At 36.1% G+C, this 24,460-nt stretch overlaps 1 protein-coding gene across 1 annotated transcript; it reads left to right on the forward strand.

Moving 5' to 3' along the window:
- The first annotated feature begins 1,213 nt into the window (after positions 1 to 1,213).
- LOC132544611 (activating transcription factor 7-interacting protein 1-like) lies at positions 1,214 to 23,914 on the forward strand. The gene is made up of 11 exons (XM_060208233.1): positions 1,214 to 1,284; positions 7,748 to 7,822; positions 9,646 to 10,314; positions 11,178 to 12,406; positions 13,631 to 13,843; positions 13,994 to 14,038; positions 14,870 to 15,106; positions 15,341 to 16,195; positions 17,667 to 17,784; positions 18,281 to 18,399; positions 20,778 to 23,914. The coding sequence occupies exons 2-11, from the start codon at positions 7,765 to 7,767 to the stop codon at positions 20,937 to 20,939; spliced, it is 3,705 nt and encodes a 1,234-aa protein (XP_060064216.1). The 5' UTR covers positions 1,214 to 1,284; positions 7,748 to 7,764; the 3' UTR covers positions 20,940 to 23,914.
- Positions 23,915 to 24,460: the final 546 nt, after the last annotated feature.

The raw sequence follows: 24,460 nt of genomic DNA on the forward strand, positions 1-24,460 counted from the left end.
TAGCCGACTGGGTATCCAACAGTCACGTGACTAAATGTGAACACCTAATCAGACAACATAGCACCATATATATGTGTGTGTGTTCATTTAATATAATATTTAATTGTTATCAGCTCGCGTTAAAGCTAAAAAAAATCACAAATTCTTTGCATTATATCGCCGGGCTTTTTCGTTTCCTTTCCGACCGTAAACAAAGATCTATTAAGCTTATCCTATAATTATCAACAGTTGGGTCACGGTCTTCGATATCAAAGTCCACAGTTACGTTCGCATTGGGTTAACACGATATCCCATTGTGTATGTTTGATCGTTTCCCATACAACCCACACATATATGTACAGCACAGATAGGGTATACAAGCGACAGGTAACACACAATAGCAGTCGTATTTATGCGTGACGTGGATTCCCACACATGAACATTTCGTTGTGCATGTGTGTACATGGTTCAGTGACGTCATTAAATACACATATGTGAGAGGTCAAATAACGCCCGATTTACTAGCCTTTTCTTACAATGCAATGTAATATTGTTAGAACTGATACGCCATGGCAGAAACCGCGATAATGAAACTAGAATAACACTTCTTCTTTACAATAATATTTATTAGCAATGTACAGATCAGGGTAAAGGTGCAGCCCATATTTGCATTGATAAGACGCTACTATGTGTATTCTTCGAACGGTCCAAAATGTTTTTGCAAATTAATGTCGGTATGAAAGTCGTGTTTATCATCTTTTAATCATGGCATTTTTCAAGTGTTAGGAAACTGCTAAAATCAAAATTGCATCGAAGAATGATAGCTAGCTGACCTCTTGACTGATAAAACCAGTCACAATTTGATTTATACTTAACAAACATGCAAGTCTGAACAATGGTCCAATTTATTGAAGTTAATCAACACTAAGACATAGTTACCATTCACTTTTTCAAACCTTTTTTCTCGTTATTTGTTTATAATCATCTTTAATTTTTTAAAAAAAATTTTTGTCATTTTTTTTTTGTTTTGTTTTTTTCTTCCAATGAATTCAATCAAAGAGTGACGGGGTTAAAATTGTCTCCCCTGTACGTCAGAATAAAAAGGCTCCGAACTAAAAGGGTCAATAGATGGCGCTTACGTACCTCAATTTTATTGGTTGCTCAGAGAGCAATGTTAATTTTCTTCTATATAACAAGCATGCGCATTGACACATGGCGCGGGATGCCATCTTGAATTTTCATAAATGAAAATATCCTCGACCAAAGACGTTGCAAATGCTGTAACAGAATAATCCTTGGTATACCGTAAGTATACACAGCAAACGAATAATCCGCAGTAGGTTATATTTTCAAACAACAGTCACATTACTCTATATTTCATATGAATAACAAACGATGTGTTATTGTTATGTGATCCAGTCGGCGTTGGTGATGTCCGGTGTGATGATAACACGTCTGTCTGTTACGTACCGTGTGCTGGATCCACAATTGTTCATGGAGATATTGGTCATGTGGTACTCTATAATTGATCCAGCCATATTTATCAAAGATTTATGTGGTGTCCTGGACAATTCAATGATAGCGTCTTCTACCTCCATCTTTGTTTGTTGTTCGGCGTAAACACATTTTGAACCAATCCCTGGTACTATCACCACGTGACTTTGTTTTTCGTGATGGGGCTCTCAAGGGGTTGTCATTTTAGAATTCAGATATTGATAAAACTTTACGTCGAATAAGTGTAATTTTAGATAACCATGTAGAAACACAAAAATGGTCTCTAAAGTATTGGTTAAAAATTGATGAAAAATTGAAATTAAACGAAAAAAGGATATGAAACAGTTGGTCATTCTCCCAACCGACAAAAGGTGAATGGAATTCGCTTCATTTAACATTTTCATCGTATTCCTTACATTGTTTTCGAATAGCATACTGGATATTTACTTTTTAGTTTAAAATTTATTTCGACGCCTCTTTATCGTCAATAGCCTGACAGTGCGACATCAGGTTTTTGCTGTTCTTTGCACGCTTATCTCCCCTTGTTCATGTGAACTTATAAACATCTGTACTTAAATATATATCAATACTATGTTACGAATTATGTAAATCAAATCATTTTAATTTCTGGTGCAAGAAATGTGTGTTTGAAAATAACTAGCTTCTGATGCCCTTAGCAATGCTAGCCTAATATTAATTTGTGTTGTGTTATTGATTCTGCATCAGGTTAAGATACCTTGTATTTCTTAATTTGAGCATGGTTGTGTTACTATTATGTTATTTATTGAACTGACGTGCCAAATGGAAAAAAAATAAGATTTTTTATATTACCACACAAAATTTATGCTTGTTTAGTCATGTTGGCACTTCTATTATCTACAATTTTCAATGCATTGTCATGCTTTTGACAAATCATTGGAAATTGATCCATAATTGATTATCAGTTTTGATGTAATTAATGAGTTGTGTAATTAGCTGTGTGTTCAATATTTAGAATGCATTCTCTGTAGCTTTACTAGTTATATTGTTATTTTTAGCAACTTACACCAAAAATTCACCAAGAACCAACCCGAGAATTAATTAATTTTTGGAAATTGGCATCTTTATTATGCATAATTTGAAATTTAGTTTTTGCTTAGGAAAATTTTTTGTGCCAGTGATCGATTATGAAAAATTACAATCTATCATTGCATTAGGTAAGGTTGAACAATAAGATAATTGACTATATTTTAGAATTGTTCCAACACTACAAATTACTTGAGTGTGGCAATTTCATTTCCCTCACCTGATATGTCACAATAGGTCAAAATTATATGGCTTGATATCATAAATATGAAATATCGGTGTCTCAAAGAGATGGCAAAAGGTACCCATTTGTTGACATGTCTCAGTCTTGTGTTGGTTTTTGGTGAGAAAATCCACCAGTCATTCTTTAAGACTTTGTCAGTGACATAACTTGCTATAATGTAATTTTAGGATTATTTGTAATGTATATATGATAATTTTCAGTTATTGATTGTGTGTAGTTGGTATATTGTCATTACTCTAATTGCATGCACAATGTTAATCAACATTAGTGGATAGGGTAGTTAGCTTAGTTCACAGAGAATTGGATCAAATCGGTCAGATAATTGCTAAAAATTGAAGAGGTTAAAATTTATTGCATTTTGCCTCTCCTGTTTCTTTGGATGTCTAACAAAATTACCCGTTGAGGAAATCTACAGTGTCCTGCATTTTCATAGGGCTGAAAACTTTTCAATGGCTAAGATTTTTTTTGATGAATTTAGTTGAAAAACTTATTGAAGTCAAGGGAGGAATGTAGCTGGCTAGCTTATGGAAGAATCACAGAAATGAATGAAGCAGGATTGTACAGGAATCATATACAGAGCCAATTGTCGATGAGCAGGAAGCTCAAATAATTACAGCAGTTGCTCACAAGTTTTATCATTTGGTGAATAGTCGAGAAAATATGAAGAGTAATATGGTCTGTTATTGATAAATAAACATGATGTATTTGTATTTGAAAGAAATAAGATCAAGTGTCTCCAAAGTGGCGCATGCAAATGTTTTTCTTTCTGAATCCATCTACCATTTCAGGAAAAAATATGCGTCAAATGTTATTTGCCTTAAGGAGTTCCATAATTTCAAATAAAGTGTGGGTTAGTAGATTGGAATGTTTGAATTTTTGTTTAAATCAATGTTGTTTTTGCTATAATAAGCCTACCATTGTACTAATTATCCTTGATTCTATTAAATTGATTTAAATTATTTTGAATATGCTTTTTTTCTAGATCATGTTGTAATTAATGCATAACTTATGTGATCCTAGAGCTTGGCTACTTTTGAATGAATTCTAGAAACAGATGTCACTTGGGCTTCAGCAAAAAGAGATCAATTGGTTTTGTACGATCATTTTCCCATTCCAAGTTAGTACAGAACACCTCGTGAACAGTGTCTTCTTGGCAGTGTCTCAAAATTTGAGCACGACTCGTAGAAAAAAGCTCAAGTCAATGAGTCTCCACATCACTGAAAGATGATTCTTGCTTGGTACGAGACAAAACATAGGATGAAAGGCAATTCAAATGCAGCTAGCTAAGTACATGTAATATCAGTCAATGTGGATACATCCGGATCAGACTATCATTCGTCGCAAACAACAATTTTGTTGACAGTACTTCGGTAGTTATGATTAATTGTTTCAAAAAGAAAGGTCCGACTTCTTAAAAGACGATAGATTTCAAGGTATTTCAAGTAACCTAGTTCATTTGAAAATAATATGCATTTTGAAGGAAAAAAAGAAATATACTGCTTTATTTTTCACTTTCGAGACGACCCCCAGCTGTCGAGGATAACCAGTTTTAACCGGTTTGATCCGGCTGCACAACTAGGCGCGAACTGGTTCTTTCTGCGCATGCGGTGTTCGTGTATTTTTGCTCAACTGCATTTGTCGTGCGCGTGCGTTTTGCTGGAGCTCAACATATTCGCAAGTTCGAAAACATCCGCGATAACGAAATATAAAAAAGTCTCAGTTGACAGCTTGAGAGTTCGTGATCACACAGTTTAGGAATCAAAATCGATTCAGTCTAGGCTATTTGAAGCATCTTGGAACATGTTTCAGTCTTGCAGTGCTGTACAAAATGTTGCTGTACGGGTCACCCGTACAGATTGTGTAACATTGCGTATATAGTGTACCATGTTGTGCCGGCGTATTTTAATAGTGTTTGACCTAGTTATTCAATTAGCGTAACATATCCGCTACCGAGTCGATGTAGACCTATGACTCATCGCAATACCAGGTACCATCAGGCCAGTGGTTTGCTCAGCCGATCGATCCTTTTCGATATCTTTCCTTACAATGAATTTGTTTTCGTTAATTTCATATAAATATTATTTGAATCGTTATTTATCATTAACTGTAAATAAAATCCGAACTTAGCCGTCAACTAACGTGTATACGTTCATCTGCACCTTAAAATGCTATCATTTTGGGCGACCGAACACATAAAAGTGTACGTATATAGCCTCCGAATAATGACCGTAGAAATCCTTGGAGGTATACAGTGATACAATGGCGTTAGCATCTATCAGGGGAACAAAATTGTCTCTGTCAATTAAATTGTAATGTATTACGAAAACTTTAAAATATCGTCCGGTATACATTTACAGATAACATCATACAAAAGAGCATCGGGACGCCATTTAAAACATAACTCGGGTTATCTACCACGACAACAAAACGATTTTTTATAGTAAACTTAACTAATTTCTGTTTGTTACACAGTTAAAAATGTCGGTACGTAAAAAGTTAGATTAATTCAAATAATTCATCCTAAAAGAAAACAAAATACGAAAAAATAGTTTAGGCAAAGTTTTACTATCGTCAATATATTGTGTCATTCAAGTACCAGTTGTAAGTCCTTGTTTCGAATTCAACCAGACTGAGCCAAATATATGTTAAAGAGATTAAATCCTTCTCAGTGCGATTTACAGTTGTTCTCGTTTTGAAAAAAAAAACTCTTCCTTCGTGCGTTCAACCAAATCAATGTCACATATTCATCACATGTAACATAGACATAGGTAAGAGCTTACCGAAAGTGTTGTTACCTTCAGCTGTTTTATATGTAATGAATGACATTGATATGGTGAAGAAAACAGAGCAGGCTTTTTGTCTGCTTCATTCACTTTTGTGAATGCTTCCCCCGCCCCCGTGTCTTCCAACAGTGAAACAGGACATTCCATACCCAGTCTACATTTTCAAGTAATAGATTTGAATGCAACAATATATCTTCAACGAAACAACAAATTAGGATGTTGACAAAATGTGGCAAGAGGGATGTATTTCTCCAGTGAACGGTGCTCCTAAATCCTAAATCAGTTGAAATCCTTAAGGGTGTTACTTTAATAAGCTCATTTACGCAGCTTCGCGAAAAGATGATTTTCCTATAGAACAGGATATGATATGCAAAGAAACAAAAGTTTCAGCCGTTGGAATATACCGATGTGTGTTGTGTATCGGATTAATACACTTTCTGATGGGAAATGTCTCGCCATACACACATTGGATTCGTAAAAAGTGCGCTAAATGTATATTAAACCAGTGTGTATTTAATTGATATCGGGAAGTAGCTCCGTCATCTCCAATACGGTGAAAGTGTTTAATGAAAAAGATGAAAAAGCGCCAGCTACAAACACCAGAGATCACAACATTAATGCTGAAAGTATGCCCTTTTCATGGAATTATCACCTCGTGAATAATATAAAAGTCTTTGTATACATGTTTACGATTTTCTAATTGCATTTTATATCAGTTGACAAACTACACATTTTTGTATTTGGAATAAATTGGATTTAACTTGTGTATGTTTCTCGTTTTGACCATGTCAAGTTTTAATCAAACCTGTCATTCTGAAAAAGTAGTGTCTGTTACATTGCCCTTTATGTATCCAGATTAGGACAAAAGTTGAGCTGTGTTATAAGTGACTCCAATAAGTGAGTCAAAAGCCAGCCACATGTAATATATAGAACAGTTGCGGGTAGTAACAAGCTCGGTTATAGTACAAAAAAGAACAATGGAGGACATCACCACCATCTTTAGTATACCAAAAAACTAATGAGATATCGAAAATAAACTGTAGTCGAAACATACAGTAACTAATATAAGGTCCGGTTATAACCAAATTAAAAATTATTTTGATTTTGGCTCTAAAACGCGATAAATTTTGGTTTGCAAAACAAGTTTCTTCCGGTTTCACTATCTAACGTTTGTTGTAGGAACTCGTGTTAAGGCTGTATGATATTCTGATCATGATAGATTGGTTTCCGAGTCACAGCTTACCTAAATTATTACTGAATTCCGACCAAATTATAGGATTCAAAGAAACTTTCGCTACTTTAATTTGTCATATTAACACCAAATCTGCGATGAATTGCTGCAGAAGATAAACATTTTTGTCTTAATGTCAAGGAGTATTCTATAACACAAGCACTAATAATGATTGCGTGGTAATTCTGCTTTGCTCCGTACTCCATTGCAACGATCCGCCGTCCTTCGGATACAGGCAGCAGGGGGCGGGGAGTGTTTTGGCGTGATATCATGAGGGCTTCCGTCCCATTCGATCTAGTAGCATGGAATACTAAATATTTTGATGTCAGCTTCTGATATTCGGGCAGATGAACCAGTATAGCGGCGACTGTAAATTCACTCAATGTTAAACTATACCAAGTCATTAATCGGACTGTATCCAAACAAATTTTCAGAAAACATGGAAAAAACTAGGAAGATAATTGTTCTCGTAGAATAGTCTGGGATACATGCAAATATTTGTGATCTTTATTTTGTCCCATTTTTACGACAGCTCAGACGTTTTGTCGTCTCCTTACATTTCGACCTGCATACATTTAATGTGACATTGATGATGGCGGAATGTAAATAATCAGAACTTCAAATATTTTACAATAGAAACGTGTGGGGGAGAATTAAACAATCACCTCTGTGTGAGGAGGACATTTATTTCAACCATCGGGATATTAATAAGGTTCAGACTCGGAAATCCTTGTGGTAATCTAAGGAGATATTACCCTTGGTCTGTGATATCTGTCCAAATCACAGTGCGGGAAAAAATTTTATTGACCTTTTCTCGGTAGTTTTCCATTCCCAATGCATATCTTGGCAATTCGTCGATTTTTACGTTTGTGTTGAGGTTTCAGTTCCCCTGTACGGCTCAATTTGTTGACTCGTTTTCTCGAGCTAAGAACACTGGTTATGTCTTTGCAGATCGAGAGGTGGGCGAGATGTCGGCCACAGAAAAGGCAGTTTGCAGTTTGACTATGCCGTATCCGTCCACTGTCGGTACGTACTGGAGCGAAATATATACGTATGCATTTTGGGTGGTATTTGTGCGTGAATGTAATGTGTCTGCTGTTACCCACAACAATCGTTGGTCAGTATTCTTTTTCCTCGCTTTCCGTTGTGTAAGCTCGAACTAACTCAAAAGTAGTTCTTATATGCATATGTTGGTACAGGCGTGCGAGCTGATGTTTCATATTATGTCTTTGTAGTGTTGACGGTGTAGGTGTTCCGCTGTCGACCACGGAATGTTTGATGTACAGTGCTACTCTATTTGTCATTACAGTCCTTCGTCTCTGTATTGTAGGAACGTTTGTGCAATACAATATATGCATGTATGGATACATAACTGTACGCACAGCGCCGTACGAGTTCGTTGCATTATGTACGTGGTGTTTAAACTGTACACGAATGCACGTTTCTGTCCAAGATATGCTGTTATCATTGTGGGCGCTGCAACGTTGTCGTTAGGTGGTTGAACATCAGCAAATGTCTGGACTGTATAACGTCTGTGAATGTCATAGTGTAAATAGGTTGTAACTCACGAAAACAAAAACGGTCACTCAGTGCGCAAGTGCGTCTATTTCTGTACACAAGTGTGTATAGAACGGTATATGCGCTATCTTAAATAACACTCCACTTATTGGGTGTGAGATATCCAGTGTCTCTTGTGTTCGTTGTGCCGCGGTGTGTACATGTATGCACCGTAACTTCCGATTAACACTGTCGGTACAGTGCCTGCCGTATCGTGGCCTCATTCTCTGCGGTCTCAAATGTCGTCGATATTACATAATTACCGTATACTGCGACGGGCAAGTTCATGATCAGTATTGTGGGTTGGTCGGTGTGAGGGGTGGCAGTCACATGCACACGTAGCTTCAGCAGAGACGTCAGCTAACAGGGCTAATCAATACGGTAGAATACAATATACACGGAGCTCCCTCGGGTGCACGAAAAAACACACAAACAAACGCACCAACTTTTGAACCGGGTATTAGAATTCGATGTGTAACGTCATAGTGAAAAACATAGTTTATCTCATGAACTTTACAACTGGTGTAAAAATAAACAAAATCAGCACCATGCTTAGAATTCGGTGTTCATTGGGTCATAGGTCAAGCTCCACCACTTTTAAAATAAGAGTTGATTAAAAGATGTTTCATGCTGCTGTCAACACATTCAGTTCATAATTAAATCATAATTATTATGGTTATACAGATCATACTATGGAAGTTAATCGATAATGTTATTGGATGAAAGGTTGTTCTTGACATTGGCACTTGTATCTGGAATGAAAGAACAAGAATCTTCAGTATTCTTTGCGCCAGTGCTCTTCACCACTACTTTTAAGAAGTGATGATAGGTAGCTACATTTTGCCTGATAAGGAAATAGGGTATATCAGTGAGCTCCACCATTTGTCTCTATTTATATGATGTGAAAAATGTTTGTCAACATTGAAAATTTTAGTAGTGATGGACTGATAGTCAAAAGCACATGTAATGAAAAGGAAATCGCTCAAAGGAATGAAACAAATTAAAATTTATGTTAAAATTGCACAGACCATTAATTAATGGAGCTCAGGAATTATTTAGGAACTCAGAAATGCAGAGGTCATGTGTAAGCCTGTATATGAAAATAGTTCATTTAGAGGTACTTTACAAGTAGCATCTGTGAAATGCATTTATCAGTAATACTTGTGGTATCCAGAGCTTTTAAAATCATTGTTATCAAAATTCATTTTCAATCTATTTCAAGAATTCTGTTATTGACCTGGGATTATGGTATATAACATTGTCTGAATTTATAGCAACTTTTTTCCTTGCAGGAAAGAATACAAATTGTGTGACTAGCGCTATGCCAGTGTCTGAGGACATGGATTCCTCCAATCCAACTAGTACCACCGGACACTCCAATGACTGTAATGGTGGAACTAATGGGGTCAGCAAAGACATCAGTCTCAACTTTACACAGACATTTCTTAATCTCAAGGCTCTCAATGGACAGGCAAAAATTGGCAATGAAGACAAGAAAACTGCAACTAAAGAGGAGGATATTGTCATTCTGGACCACAGTCCATCATCGGATGCTAACCCAAAACCAGCTGTGTCTAGCACTTCTTCCTCATCAAGTCTTTTGCCTGCATCACTGATGCCAAAGCCTCCTGTCTCTTTGGCCGACGGTGTTAGGCAAACAACCAGTAGTGTATATGAACACCCCAAAGCTAGTAAATTTGAAATTAATGACAGAGTGCGAAGTTCTTTCAAAGATATTATGTCCAAAATTCAGGAAAATACTCCAAGTTTACAGAATCTTCTAGCTAAAACCAAAGATTTAGACACGCGTGAAAGGAAAGAGGAGAGAGAAAGACTTGAGCGTGAACAGGCTGCGAAAGCCATGTCAACAATGGGAAAGGGGAGTGGTGATAATGTATTTGAGAACTTGAAAGGATTAAACTGTGATACTGACCTTATAGAGAAACCTGTCCCAAAAAGTGGTAAGTGTTATGAAAAAGAATGGAACTTGGAAAAAAAAAACATCTATCTTTCAAATTCTTGACATGTGTTGATGTAAATGTCCCACAAATTGACAAAGTAATGCTATTGACATTCCTGTTGACAAAACCGGTAAGCAGTTAACATTATAGGATTTAGGGACATTTGTCAGGAGCATGTTCCAAAATCTCCACTCCATGATTCAAGGAAACATTTCCAAACTGATAATTCAGATCATGATGTGAAGTTCAGGGATTCATGAGAAGAACAGAACAAATCAGAAACAACTTTATTATAAATGTAAAATTATTACCCTTTTTAAGGCATTTGTTCTTTGTTTATAAGATCTCTCATTTTCTTGATAGCCTTCCTTGGTACACTTAGGTAGCATATTGTATACCTTAATGACATCGCAAAACTTTTTGGAAAAAGTTTTGCTGCACACTCATGAACACATTTACCTCCCCTGTGACATCCCCCTTTGTCTTTTTGAAAGAATTTGAATCTTGTGTTGAAATTTTATCACTCAGTTTTCATATGATTTTTGTGATCTTGTAAGATTCTGATTATGACAATAAGTTGTGTTTTTATATCAAAGTGACATCATGTTTTGATTGGTTATCTATTATTGTTATATTCTAATTTTTATTTGATTTTGCCTACTGAAAAAAGTACATTGTGCTCCACCATGATGGCACTTGTTCCAGAAGGTTATTTGCAAAACTTGAGAGAGGATGTTATGACTTCTTTTGATAACTACTGTTGTTTAAAGAAGGAATCATACTTACTTACAGGGAAGTAGTTGTTGTGTGGAACCTGTACTTTATCATTAACACTAATGTATAATATGCATTGCATGTTTCAGTTGAACTTGTTGCTGGTTCCACTGCACTAAGTATAAAACCGTCTACATCTAGTAGTAAAAAGGATCAAGATGTGATTTTATTGGATGATTTGGAGGAAGACTCAAAAAAAGAAAGTGTGGAAAGCTCTAATATGATAGCGGAGGAGCAGAAGGAAGAGGTAAAACCAGATGTATCTGAGGAGACTGAAGCCACACAAGCCTGTGATAATTCTAACAATGTGCAATCAACAATCAGGGATTCTTCTAAGTCTCCAATTTGTATTGATATAGACAATATGTGTGAAAATGAAAATGCTAAAAAGTCTGACAGCAGTAGCACACTGAAGGCAGAGGAGGAGCTACTCAAAATAGACAAGGAGGAAGAAATTGCAGATAAAAAAGAAGAGGAAGAAATGGGTATCAATGAAGAAGAGGAACGACTTCTTGCTTCTGATTCTGATGATGACAAAGTCACAAACACTGCTGATGGAGACAAAGAGGCAAATAGAAATCAGGAAACACCTGAAAAAGAAACCCAAAAGATGGAGATGGACGGAAAGGATGAAAAGGGTGACAGTTCAATGATAGCAATAAAGCAAGAGGGAAAAGATAATGAATCTGGTGATATGAAAGTAAGGGACAATGATGTAGAAATAGATGTCAAAGGAAAAAATGTAACATCACAAATTATGAAAGAAAAAGATATAAAAACGGTTGATTCCAAGGGAAAAGAAGATGGTATTAGTGTCAATGAGGAGGTAGAAGGTGAGGTGAAAAAGGAGATGGAGGAAGAGTTGGAGGTGAAAATGGATGTAGATGGGGATGAAAATAGCCAGTCTAGTTCATCCAGTAGTAACTCTAGTACTTCAAAAAGCAGTCAACGGGATGTAGAAGGCCAGAAGGATGTGAAGATTGAAGTTAAATCTGAGGAGAGTGGTACTTTAGCTGCTGAATCTACAGAACGTAAACGGCCAGCAGACAGCTCAAGTTTATCAGCCCAACCAAAGCGTTCTCGCCTTGACATGGTCATTGGCAAACTAGGTTCAGCAATAGGCATCCAGCCAGATAGTCTAAAGGATGAACCTGACGAGGAGATGTCTGACATTGAAGAGTCACATGAGAGTGAAGTGACAGAATCTGTCAAGTCTGAGGACACCACCTCCACTGTCAGTGAGGATGAAGATGACAGCCAAGACTCTCCAAAAAAGAAGGCAAGAGTGAAAAGACGCAGGATACGGCTGACAGAATTTGTAAGTCACTAGTTTCAAAGATTATCAGTATTAGAAGGATATCAAATGAACATGTAGGTAACTAGGATCCAGCATCAGTCTTTCTCACAAGTATTGGCTGCTTGTAATAAGATCATGGTTTATAAGACGTTAATAGCAAAATTTAAACAAAATCATATAATGAATCTAAGCCCAGAATTCAGAACTTAGACATGGAGATTGGACTGATAGTAAATAATGTTCAAGATACTGAGAAACATATAGAAAGACTCATTGTTTTCATTATTATTATTCAGCTTGGGTAATAGTGAATATATAGTTATACATTTTATTTGTTTAATAAGGGCATATCTGATCTCCTGCTTGTAGGATTTTTACATTTTAGGAGGAGTGTACCTTGAATAACAGAATAAGAATTAGCACACTGGCCAGATGTGGTGTGCATGTTATAGTCTGCTGTATTATTGCACATCAAATCTATAAGATTATTGTGTTAATAGACTCGATACATTGTGGGAAGATGGGGTGTTATGCAATCAGTACTTGCCAGGAGTAGGTCACCGTGACTGTTATATTATGTCATCTGACCTTCATTAGAAGTGGTTCCACTTTATTTTGCTTTATAAGAAAACATTCATCTTCAATTGTGAAGGTAAAATTTGTGCTGATACATCCCATAAAAACAGCATGTCATGAACCAGAAGACGATCACTGTGACTGACATTGTGACATTTATGATGACCTTTGACCTTCATAATTAAAAGGCAGGATATTAAAGATGTGGTTTAACAGTTACATACAAACCTGAAGAAGGACAAGTAAACTAATAGAAAAAGCAAAAAAGAGAGAGAAACATGATTTGCTTAAACTATTGTATAAAGCATTAAAAACAAGGTGTTGATAGCAGTTATTGACAATACTAAGGAGTTACATTCCATATTCGAAGTTTGTGCACTTGAGTCAAAAAGAGTTGTGTACATCAATACAGGCAATGAACAAATTCTTCCACCCCAGTATCATATGCCATAGATTCACATTCTATTGGACAGTCACAGTCAAATTAATAAATTAATTATTGGTCTTAGAATATACAACGGTGGATATTGGGATGTTACTCCCCCTAAGGTGAAGTGAAAGTTAACATGAAACATGACGGATTGTTTTGGTATTCCATACGAAAAATATGTTTGATAGTTGGAATTAAACCCTTTTGAGTGTAATTGTTGAAACACTTTGATATTTCAGGAGTTAGAACAGATTGTACGTACAAAAGTAAAGATGTACATGAAAGTAGAGAGAGATGAAAAATACAAGGAATTACAGGAAAAAGTTGAGGAGCTTACACAGAATGTGGATTTTTGGAAATCCAACTATCGTGAACTGGAACGCCAAGTCCTGAATGTCACTATTTTGCAACAAAAACATGAGAAGAGAAAAGCCAAGACGGCAGCTCTCAGGGTAAGTAAGTCACCCTCTAGACTACTTTAAGATGGTAAAGATAGTTAGCAGATAAATGTTCTTGAAGGAAAGTTCATAAAGGGAGAGAATCAAATTTTCAGTTATCTCCCTTCTTTACTGAACTGGTTTAGACTCTGCTTTCTGTTTTAGGAATTGAGTACAAAAAATGTTGCGGTTCAAGTTGATGAAAACAAGGTAAGGTACAAATGTTAATTATTTTAATAAATCATCCACATCAGAGGAAGTAGATTTTTTCACTTCCTGATGAACTAATGAAAAGTATTTTATATTGTTACTAATACTTCAAACAATAAAATGGCAGTAATATTACATTTCTAGTTTGAGTGAATACTGCTATAATAGATTTTGAAACTAGTTGGAACAATTTTTCGAAGTAAAATTTCAGTTTACATCTGTAGTGTCTTTGTCCCATCATGAAGAGCATACTCCCGATACATCTATTCTCATTGACATTAATAATTATAACAGAAGACTATTGTAGTAGGTTATAACATAGAATTAGAATACAGTATATGGATTCATGTAAGTAGCAAATATACAAGCGCATATATTTTTCCAGCATTGGACAACATACCCATATGAAAAGCCTGATTGCATTTGTTTTTTTATTTTGATTAGAATAATGAGGACAAATTTATTTTAATTTATCCATTGTATATCATGATCCAGTAATCTTTTAGCAAAATTCCACATTTTCTAGTTATCATATTCTGTATTTTGAATGGTTATGAACTTAATCCACCAATTTCTCTATAAAAGTAAATGTATGTTTTCCATTTGCCAATTGTAGGGATTCCCCTCTTTAATTTACATATAGCTGTATAGTATTATTATACATTTAGATGAAACACAGCAACCTAGCAATTAGGTAGGTTATTTTTCTTATTTTAACTCCACTAGGGCTCTGAGAATATGTACATTCTTTTTGTCTATGGGTCTTCAATAGAGATTTATTATCGTAAAGCTGAGAATGTATGTGGTAAGAGTTGTACTGTATACTTATAGGCAAACCATATGAACCAGCTTGGCCAACAAACAACACCAACCAAGGGTAGCCAGACAGCATCCAAGACTCCTACCAAGACTAACTCTGTTGGAGCATTCCAGCCCATCCTTGTGAAGAGCTCAACATCTGGGGTAACCACTGGGGCAACTACTCCCATCCTGGCCCCACCCCACACCAGTGTCGTACTCTCTACCAACACTGTGCCTCCTAAACTTACGCCTATGACAGTCACTAAGGTAACTTTCTGATTTACATAAAACATTTGACTTCTTATGTGTATTAACATATACATTAATATTTCAATGTATAGTTAATAGAGAAAATTACAATAGACATGTCGTAAGATATTTGATTTTAAATATTCTTTGACAAAAAGGAGAGTATTTGGACTCTCCTTGATATAGTATCTAGGTCTCCTGCATACCGTTGTCTATGATATGTTTTTTTTTTTTCTGTTTATCAAAATACAGATATCTCAGAGTCCAGTGACCTCTGGTTCTCCCTGTCTCCTCCAGAGCCTTACTACAACTGCTAATGTTGCTAACAATGCCCTTCCAAAGACAGTGATGGCAGGACCTATGGATCGCTCTGTAAAAACCCTTTTAGATAATAAGCGTATGGTAATGCCAGCCACTAAATTAATAGGGACCAATACTCCTGGTTCTGGTCTTATACCAGTCCTGGTAACCACCAGTCAGCCAAATGTGCTGACACGTCCCCCTCTACTGGCCAAGCCCAGCAACACCTTGACCATTTCTGCACCAGGTCAAAGTCGACCTGGTGATGTGGTTGACTTGACTGGAGAGGAGGATACAGGTATGAAACGATATACAACTCCTGCTGCCCCCACAAGCCTAGTCACAGGTGTTCCTCAAGGCATTCCAGTAACCACCGTCCAGCCAGGGGGACTTGTTCCTCAGCCGATTCTCCGCCCGACTATTCCCAGTCAAGCTCATGGAGTTGCCAATAATTCAGGAATCCTTCTCAGTACTCCAACTGGCACACAAATAATGCGCAACCCTCAACAAACCTTCCAGATAGTGTTCAACTCTACTTCACCTGCAATACGCCCAGGAAGTCTGCTCACTGTGATGCAGGGTCCTGGTGGAAGTAACCAAATAATTCGGCCAATCATGACTACAACTTCAGGTCAGCCGCCTCAACTCCGAGCTGCAGCTTCAACACAGCCTCCAATACAACGGGCTAACCTGTCCAAGAATGTGGCATCCTCAAATGTCAAGATAATGACCCGTCCTCCGCCACCTCTACAGGTTGCCCCTCCAACACTACAGGTCGTTCCACCGGTCAACTCTGCACCTCCACCGGTATGTACACAAAGTTTATCTCATTCTTATGTTGAATATCAGTGTCCAGGGTCAAGAATTAGACATGACATATTTCTTAATTCTATATACATACAGGATGTAATTCGTGAAACAGTAGTTGTTAGGGCCCAAAAATTGAGGGTGCCCAATAGTATTCAGATTGTCTGCCTTGCTATATGTTTTTAAGCTCTTGAATGTAATCCAATGCTTCTTTGTAGGAATTGCTTGCATAGGAGATTTTTGTGCCCTGTGGTTGAAGTTGAAGCCCACTTGCAACACACATTCTGTCTCAGCAAAATATCTTAATTTACTGTTTGGATGATCACAATAATCATTCACCATTTTTTTAAGGTCCTCTGACCTGAATCGTCAGGATGACCTATAGCCATTGTCATCATGAGCTGTCCACCATGCATAAACTTTTCATTCAAATGACTTCTCAATAGCCAGAAGACTCGGGCTTCAAAATATGTTTAAATTTTTAAACGACTTCTTCTCAATAACTGAAAGGCTTAGGCTGCTGATATTTGGCCTGTAGCATGCTAGAATGAAGGGCTACATTGTTTGTTGTTACAAATGACCTTGATGTGCCTTCAAGGTCACAGGGGTAAAATATCTTAAAATGTTTAAATGACCAAATAACCAAAATGCCCAGGAAGTAGTATTTCGGTAGTCATGGCATTTGTGTAGTGCATATATAAAGAATATGTTTAGAAGTTTGCAGAAACTGTCTTAGTGAAACAAAGTCAAAGATTTTATGTCATCTGATTTGAAGGGTAAAGATGACCTATAGCAATGCTGCTTCGTCCATTGTCATGCGCCATCCATCGTGCATCATGCATTGTGCCTAAACTTCTTCTTTAAAACTCTACTCCTCTTTCATACCTTAGCTGATACTGAATCAACTTTCAAGGTCACAGGAGTCAAGTGTGTTGAAATGCTTAAGCAACTTCCTATCATTAACCGAAAGGCCCAGGAAGATGATAATAGGCCTGTCAGATGCAAGGATGTAGGGCTACCAACTTTGTTATTATGAATGGCATTGGCCAACTTTCAAGGTCACAGGGGTCAGATATAATGAAATGCTGAAGCAACTTCTTCTCAAAAAATGAAAGGCCAAGGGTCTTGATATTGGGCTTGTAGCTTGCTTTTTCAACAAGCAATACATCCAAAGGAATGGCAGTTGTGTAGTGCATATATAAAGAATATGATTTCAAGTTTGTAGAAAATGTCATGATAACCATCTATGTCCTCTAAGTAAGCTGTAGAGTAGTTGAGCAATTTATTTAGGCTTATTTTCCACTTTCATTTATCGGTCTTTATTGTCAGATGTTATAGCCCATGGGCCTCTTGTTTTAAAAATTGTATGTTTCTGTTTACATTTCACATGCAAAATGTAACTTTACATATGTATATATTTAATGTTAATGTTTCAACTGTATAAAAACAGACAAACTGATTGTATTTTTAGAAAGTTCCAGAACATCACCATCCAGCTCCTCTCCCTGTAGCCTCTTCTGACCAAGTCAAACCTGGGCAGAAGCCTTTACCACCTAAACCCACTCTCAAGATCTCCAGGGTCAGTCAAGGTAAATATATATCTATGAATGACACTATGCAAACTCAAGTTAATGACTATCGGTCAGGTTGAACACAGTATCACTATACCCACAAGCAACTCGGTGAGTGTCAGTTAAGTCTGATATTATATCACTATATTCTTGCAGAAGAAAATGGGTTCTGAACCTAAACAAATTTTATTATTAGTCATGTTTAATACATTACCATTTTATCCTAACATGAGTTACTGAATGTCGGTGAAGACATTTTAAGACATCGTGAGTCATTCATATACTAATCACTAGACTCGCACACAATGGGAGTTAATTTCATGCTATACATTATTAACCCACAATCTAGATACTTATTGTCAGGCAGGTAATTTATCGACCACTTTACCATATATAATCTCCAGATTTAGTGAAGGCAGGTACTACCAAATCAATCCAAACTAGGATCACACATTAATATGTAAACCCAGGTAAACCCAGACATACTTATCAAATTATACATTGGTTGTTGTAGGTATTGTATTGTCATGGAACATGACACTGAATCAAACTCCCCATGCTGAGGTGGCCTCCTACCAACTGTTTGCCTACCAGGAAGGCAGCTCACAACCAACCACTGCACTATGGAAAAAGGTTTGTGTAAACTTTTGATATGTCTTGATTGCAATCCTACACATGACCTGAGTTCTTCTCGTGCTAATTAAAGCCACACCAATTTGAAATAATTTAAGTTGCATAGCCGCTGGAATTGCCAGGAAAATGAACACAAGTAAACATCTGTATGATGAAACATACTTTGGCAGATATGATTATGTCATACAGCACAGTGATGATTAGAAAGTGTTTATGGTATGCTAAAACATGTCTGGATGTTGAAATAGGATTAATTATTCCATGACACTATCATGTCGTATGTAAATGGAAAGTAATTTGGATATTCTGTTGTAACTTATTTCTTCTAGCAGACTTACAAAAGCATTGTCTTACCTGACCATTTATAATGGACAACTTATCTTTATATTAGTATAAACAGGAAGAAAATTCTTGAAATTTAACTGAGTGAATTCATGTTTTAAATAAATGCCTGTGATATTCGCAGCATTGGAATATGCAATAGTATTTTGAAAATTGATTGGTCTGTATGTGGCCTCTATGAGTTTGTTTCAGTGATATTTTAATTATATGCAAATAATGTATTTCACAGATATTTATCATTTTTATGCCCCCACCATTGAAAATAGGGAACATATAGTGTTACCCACGTCTGTCAATCCATCGGGAGTTGGTTTCTGCACCATAACTTTAGGATACCTCAATTGAACTAAATAATATTTTGCATGTATGTTGAAATATTAAAAATCTAGGCCAAGTTTGATTTTTTGCTAATTTCCAACAATTTCTACCTGAGTTAGGCCCTGTTTTGACTTGCAAACAGTGAAAAATTAGGTTTTTTCACCATAACTTTAGAATGCCTGATCAATAGAATTGAATTATATTTTGCATGTATATATTGAAATATTAAAGTTCTGATTCAAGTTCAATTTTCGATGATTTTTCTTCAATTTTTACCAGAGTTATGGCCCTTCTTTGATTTAGAATCCATTAACAATTTTGTTTTGCACCATAACATTAGAATGTCTTAATAAAATTAACGGATATTTTGCATGTATTTTGAAAGAACATGTCAAACTTTGTATCCTCTCACAGACCAGATATTGTGTGAGGAGATATGAACATAGACATTCATACAACTTTCCATGAATTATTAATACAAAGTTTACCAAATTATGCACAAAAAGTAAAATCACCAACTCACATCACTGGATCAACATAAGACCAAGTATTCTGTAACATAGACTATCCAGTGCCTGAAATTAAAGTCTTCCCAGCATACTTTACAGACCATTCCATAGCATATCTTCCATACCAACAGAGACAATTGGTGCATAGTTTTAAAGTAAGCATACATTTTTTAGTCACCACATTACACCGGACTTATGTTTTAAATTGCATATGTATCGTGTTTTTAAAAGACTGAAATCTCAGGTTTATTAGTTTTTTCTATTACTACCAGTGGTGTTTTCCTATACTATTCTGGTATAGAAATGATGTAAAATATTCCATATGGTGTGACATCCATGTCCAATGAACATGAATAAAAATGAGGTGAAAATTTGTAAATCAAGTTTCTCATTGCAGTCCTTGAAATAAGGCTTCATTGCATTAACTTCTGAAGTGTTTTTTACAATTGAATGAATTTTAATGTCAGTAATAAAAGCTGTATCAAGTTTAAACTTGCACTAATTTCATGATTATTCACTACAGGTTGAATTTATTTTGAGTTATTCCCCTTGCCCTTAGCAAATTTCATGCAATATATAACTTCTGCTCAGTATCTCAGTCAGACAATTTGAAATGAAATCTGGTATAAATAAGTGTCATGGAAAAACACAGGTCATGTTCTTGGTTTGGTTGGTTGAGATGATATTTAATAGAGTTATGCCACATGGACTTCAAACAGTTCACATTTTCAATTTTGTCCTTGCGTTGGCATTCATGTCATACTGACATATCTGGTCTTAGTTTTGTGTTATACAAAAATCGAAATAGAAAATAAAAGTTTGTGAATATAATGACAGTTTCTACATGTATTCTAGAGTTCGAGGTCATAGATCCTTCATGACAGATAAGAAAAATATCTCTTTGATGTTATTATATAAAATACTCAACAAAGGGTGTAAGTGATATACTGTGTTGGTGTGACCTGTTCCCCATAGGTCTGTCATAGATAGAAATTGAATTAAAAATCCCTCCCTTTCACTACTGTTTTTCCCCCAAAATTTACCAAAGAACCACCTTTCAATTTGTTCTGGCCTAAATTAAAAATTTTCGAAAGATCATAGTCTTGTCAAATGAAGATTTACTTGGGCTCATAGTCATATTTATGAAATTGAGTAACTATTTTCCCCAATAATGATGTAATTAATTGTGATTTATCTTTGTTCGTTTAGGTTGGTGATGTGAAAGCACTTCCCCTCCCTATGGCATGTACTCTGACACAGTTCCAGGAGGGCAACCGCTATCACTTTGCAGTAAGGGCAGTAGATGTCCACAGTCGAGTGGGACCATTCAGTGAACCAAACACAATTCACCTCACATCCAAAAAGGATTAATTCTATGCATCTCTGGTGTCAATAGTGGAAACAACACAAACGAAATATTGGAAAAAATGCCATTTTCAGATTATACAATTGTTAAAAAGCAAACAGAACATGTATTAGAAGCACAGCCTTAGATATATAGTCTACATTCTACAACAGACTAATTATCTATTTGATAATGACATCTTTCTCTAGGATTATTTCAGAAAGCACATCCACAAAGCCTCGTCACACATAACTATTGTAACAGTTAAAATGACTACTATTCCAATTGATTTTAATAATTCTACAACTGTCAGCTCAATACACAAATGTTACTCATGTTTGAGGAAAGCTGTACAAAGCAGACTTGACAACTATATAGTGAAGATTATTTGCATGGCAGCATAATTCAAAACTTTCATCATTTTTAAGGTAATGCTTGGAAAAATGAACCTGCTTTTGTAAATTGAAGGTCTGTTTTTGCTTGAGCAACAACACCAAATCTCAGGAGCTCCCACATTTTACCTCAGTTTTCTATCATGATATTTTAGAATGGAATCAGAGCATTTGTATCTGGTATGCTCAATATTGACAACAAAGATTTCAGGCGTACATATGAAAAGCCTACGTTCTACAGGTATAGACCTTAATCATCTAACGTACCATTTTGATATTGTTTGTCAAGAACAGGAAAGCTGGCTTCATTGTAATGGATATCATTTAGTGCTGTAAAAGACTAACTTCCTGTTCAAGGATGACAAAACTGGTCTAACCTGTAAAAGACTAGCTTCATATTCAGGGGTGACAAGACTGGTCTAACCTGTAAAAGATTAGCTACGTATTCAGGGATGACAAGACTGGTCTAACCTGTAAAAGACTAGCTTCGTATTCAGGGATGACAAGACTGGTCTAATCTGTAAAAGACTAGCTTCCTATTCAGGGATGACAGACTGGTCTAATCTGTAAAAGACTAGCTTCTTATTCAGGGATGACAGACTGGTATTAGACTAGTTACTGACTTTAGCAAATTTGACAGTCTTCTAGACTATTACTCCAACTTGGCCACCTACCTTAACTCAGGAGCCTGAACTGTTACACCTGGACCAGCAACAATCTGTAAATGGATGGCTAACTAGTACTATACCTTGATTTCCAACCTTTGTATGCATGGTAGAGGCTAGATCTAGACTACCTACCCTCACAAAAGTGGCAGGCTAGATCTTGGCTACTAACAAGTATATGGGTGACAGATTAGACCTTGACAGTCTACCTGTTCATGCATGACAGATTACACATTTACCATCTTCCTATATATTGGTGACAAAAAAGACATTGACCACCTACCAGTTCTTGCTAGACAGAATACACCTTGGCTACCATCCTGTACATGGGTAGCAGTCTAGACATTGACTACCTGTATATGGGTGACAGACCACACTTTGACTACCTGTATATGGGTGACATACTACACATTGATTACCTGTATATTGGTAACAGGCTACACATTGATTACCTGTATATTGGTAACAGACTACACATTGACTACCTGTATATGGGTGACAGACTATACATTGACTACCAGTATATGGGTAACAGACTACACATTGACTACCAGTATATGGGTAACAGACTACACATTGACTACCAGTATATGGGTGACAGACTAGACATTGACTACCTGTATATGGGTAACAGACTACACTTTAACAACTTGTATATGGGTGACAGACAACACATTGACTACCAGTATATGGGTAACAGACTACACATTGACTACCTGTATATGGGTAACAGACTACACATTGACTACCAGTATATGCGTAACAGACTACACATTACCTGTATATGGGTGACAGACTACACATTGACTACCAGTATATGGGTGACAGACTACACATTGACTACCAGTATATGGGTAACAGACTACACATTACCTGTATATGGGTGACAGACTACACATTGACTACCAGTATATGGGTGACAGACAACACATTGACTACCAGTATATGGGTAACAGACTACACATTGACTACCTGTATATGGGTAACAGACTAGACATTGACTACCTGTATATGGGTGACAGACAACACATTGACTACCAGTATATGGGTAACAGACTACACATTGACTACCTGTATATAAGTAACAGACTACACATTGACTACCTGTATATGGGTAACAGACTACACATTGACTACCTGTATATGGGTAACAGACTACACATTGACTACCTGTATATGGGTAACAGACTACACATTACCTGTATATTGGTAACAGGCTACACATTGATTACCTGTATATTGGTAACAGACTACACATTGACTACCTGTATATAAGTAACAGACTACACATTGACTACCTGTATATGGGTAACAGACTACACATTACCTGTATATGGGTGACAGACTACACATTGACTACCAGTATATAGGTAACAGACTACAACTTGACTACCTACATTGACTGATTTAGTTATTTATTTTCTGTTTCAATATTGAAATGCCATTTAAACAGATTGAAGGTTGTCAATGATAAACTGTTCTTGTTAACTGAATTTATAGTTGCTCAAAGCCAGAGTGATGTTAGTGTGGGAGATTCTGATCAATTTGTATATGGCTGATTTTGACCATGTTACTGTGTATGTCTTACCAGCTTGACCACTTATATGGACATTGAGGTATATGTAAGCCATTTGTGTAGAGAAGATGGTGTATATGTATATAAGGCTGGTAGTATATTTATATACTGTATATACCTGTGAACTAGTTATCCCAACACATGTAAATGGACAGTGTGTGAGTAGCAGAGGAGTGCATCATGTCACTTCTTTTTAATAGAGTGTTTGGGCATTTTCTTGTTCATAAAAAATGTATATATATTATATTTTATTGTGTACAATTCTTCTCGATTTCATCGTATTTTAATATTGTGTCCTAAAATAGAATTTTTCCAGAAATGGCTGACATGTTATTTTACTGTTTGTACAGTAAAGACATTAAAATAAATATTTGGAGACTTGTTGTTTATTGTTTAAATATGTTTTCACGTGTTAATTTGTCCTGCTTCAGCTGTTAATTAAAGACACTTATTCATAAGCTCTAACCTCTTTGTGTACTTGTGTACAAAAGAACTGGCGATATTCAACTCAATAAATGAGAACCAGTAAGTTGAATATAGAAAACTACAGAAACAGTAGGAAATCTTACATAGATATCTACAACGATATGTATCAAAACCTACTTATATGTGGGTCTACAGTAATAGCAACACGAAAGTTGCATATGATATCAATAATAACATCCAAAAAGCCAGAAGGTTACGTTTGGTATCTGCAGTAATAACAAGAAAGCTGCATAGAGGTGTCTACAACAATAAATACCAGAAAGTTACCTATAGGTATATACATAGAGGTGTCTACAACAATAACTACCAGAAAGTTACCTATAGGTATATACATAGAGGTGTCTACAACAATAACTACCAGAAAGTTACCTATAGGTATATACATAGAGGTGTCTACAACAATAACTACCAGAAAGTTACCTATAGGT

This window comes from Ylistrum balloti, unplaced genomic scaffold (genome assembly GCF_031769215.1).
Source record: "Ylistrum balloti isolate Yb309-2 unplaced genomic scaffold, AGI_CSIRO_Ybal_v1 Utg369802, whole genome shotgun sequence".
Lineage (NCBI taxonomy): Eukaryota > Metazoa > Mollusca > Bivalvia > Pectinida > Pectinidae > Ylistrum > Ylistrum balloti.

Excerpts from the sequence above, each read along its gene's own strand:
- LOC132544611 (XM_060208233.1), top strand. The coding sequence starts at position 7,765 with ATGTCGGCCACAGAAAAGGCAGTTTGCAGTTTGACTATGCCGTATCCG. Across the intron at positions 12,407-13,630 it reads GGATACGGCTGACAGAATTT|GAGTTAGAACAGATTGTACG; the intron begins GTAAGTCACTAG and ends TTGATATTTCAG. Across the intron at positions 18,400-20,777 it reads CCACTGCACTATGGAAAAAG|GTTGGTGATGTGAAAGCACT; the intron begins GTTTGTGTAAAC and ends TTGTTCGTTTAG.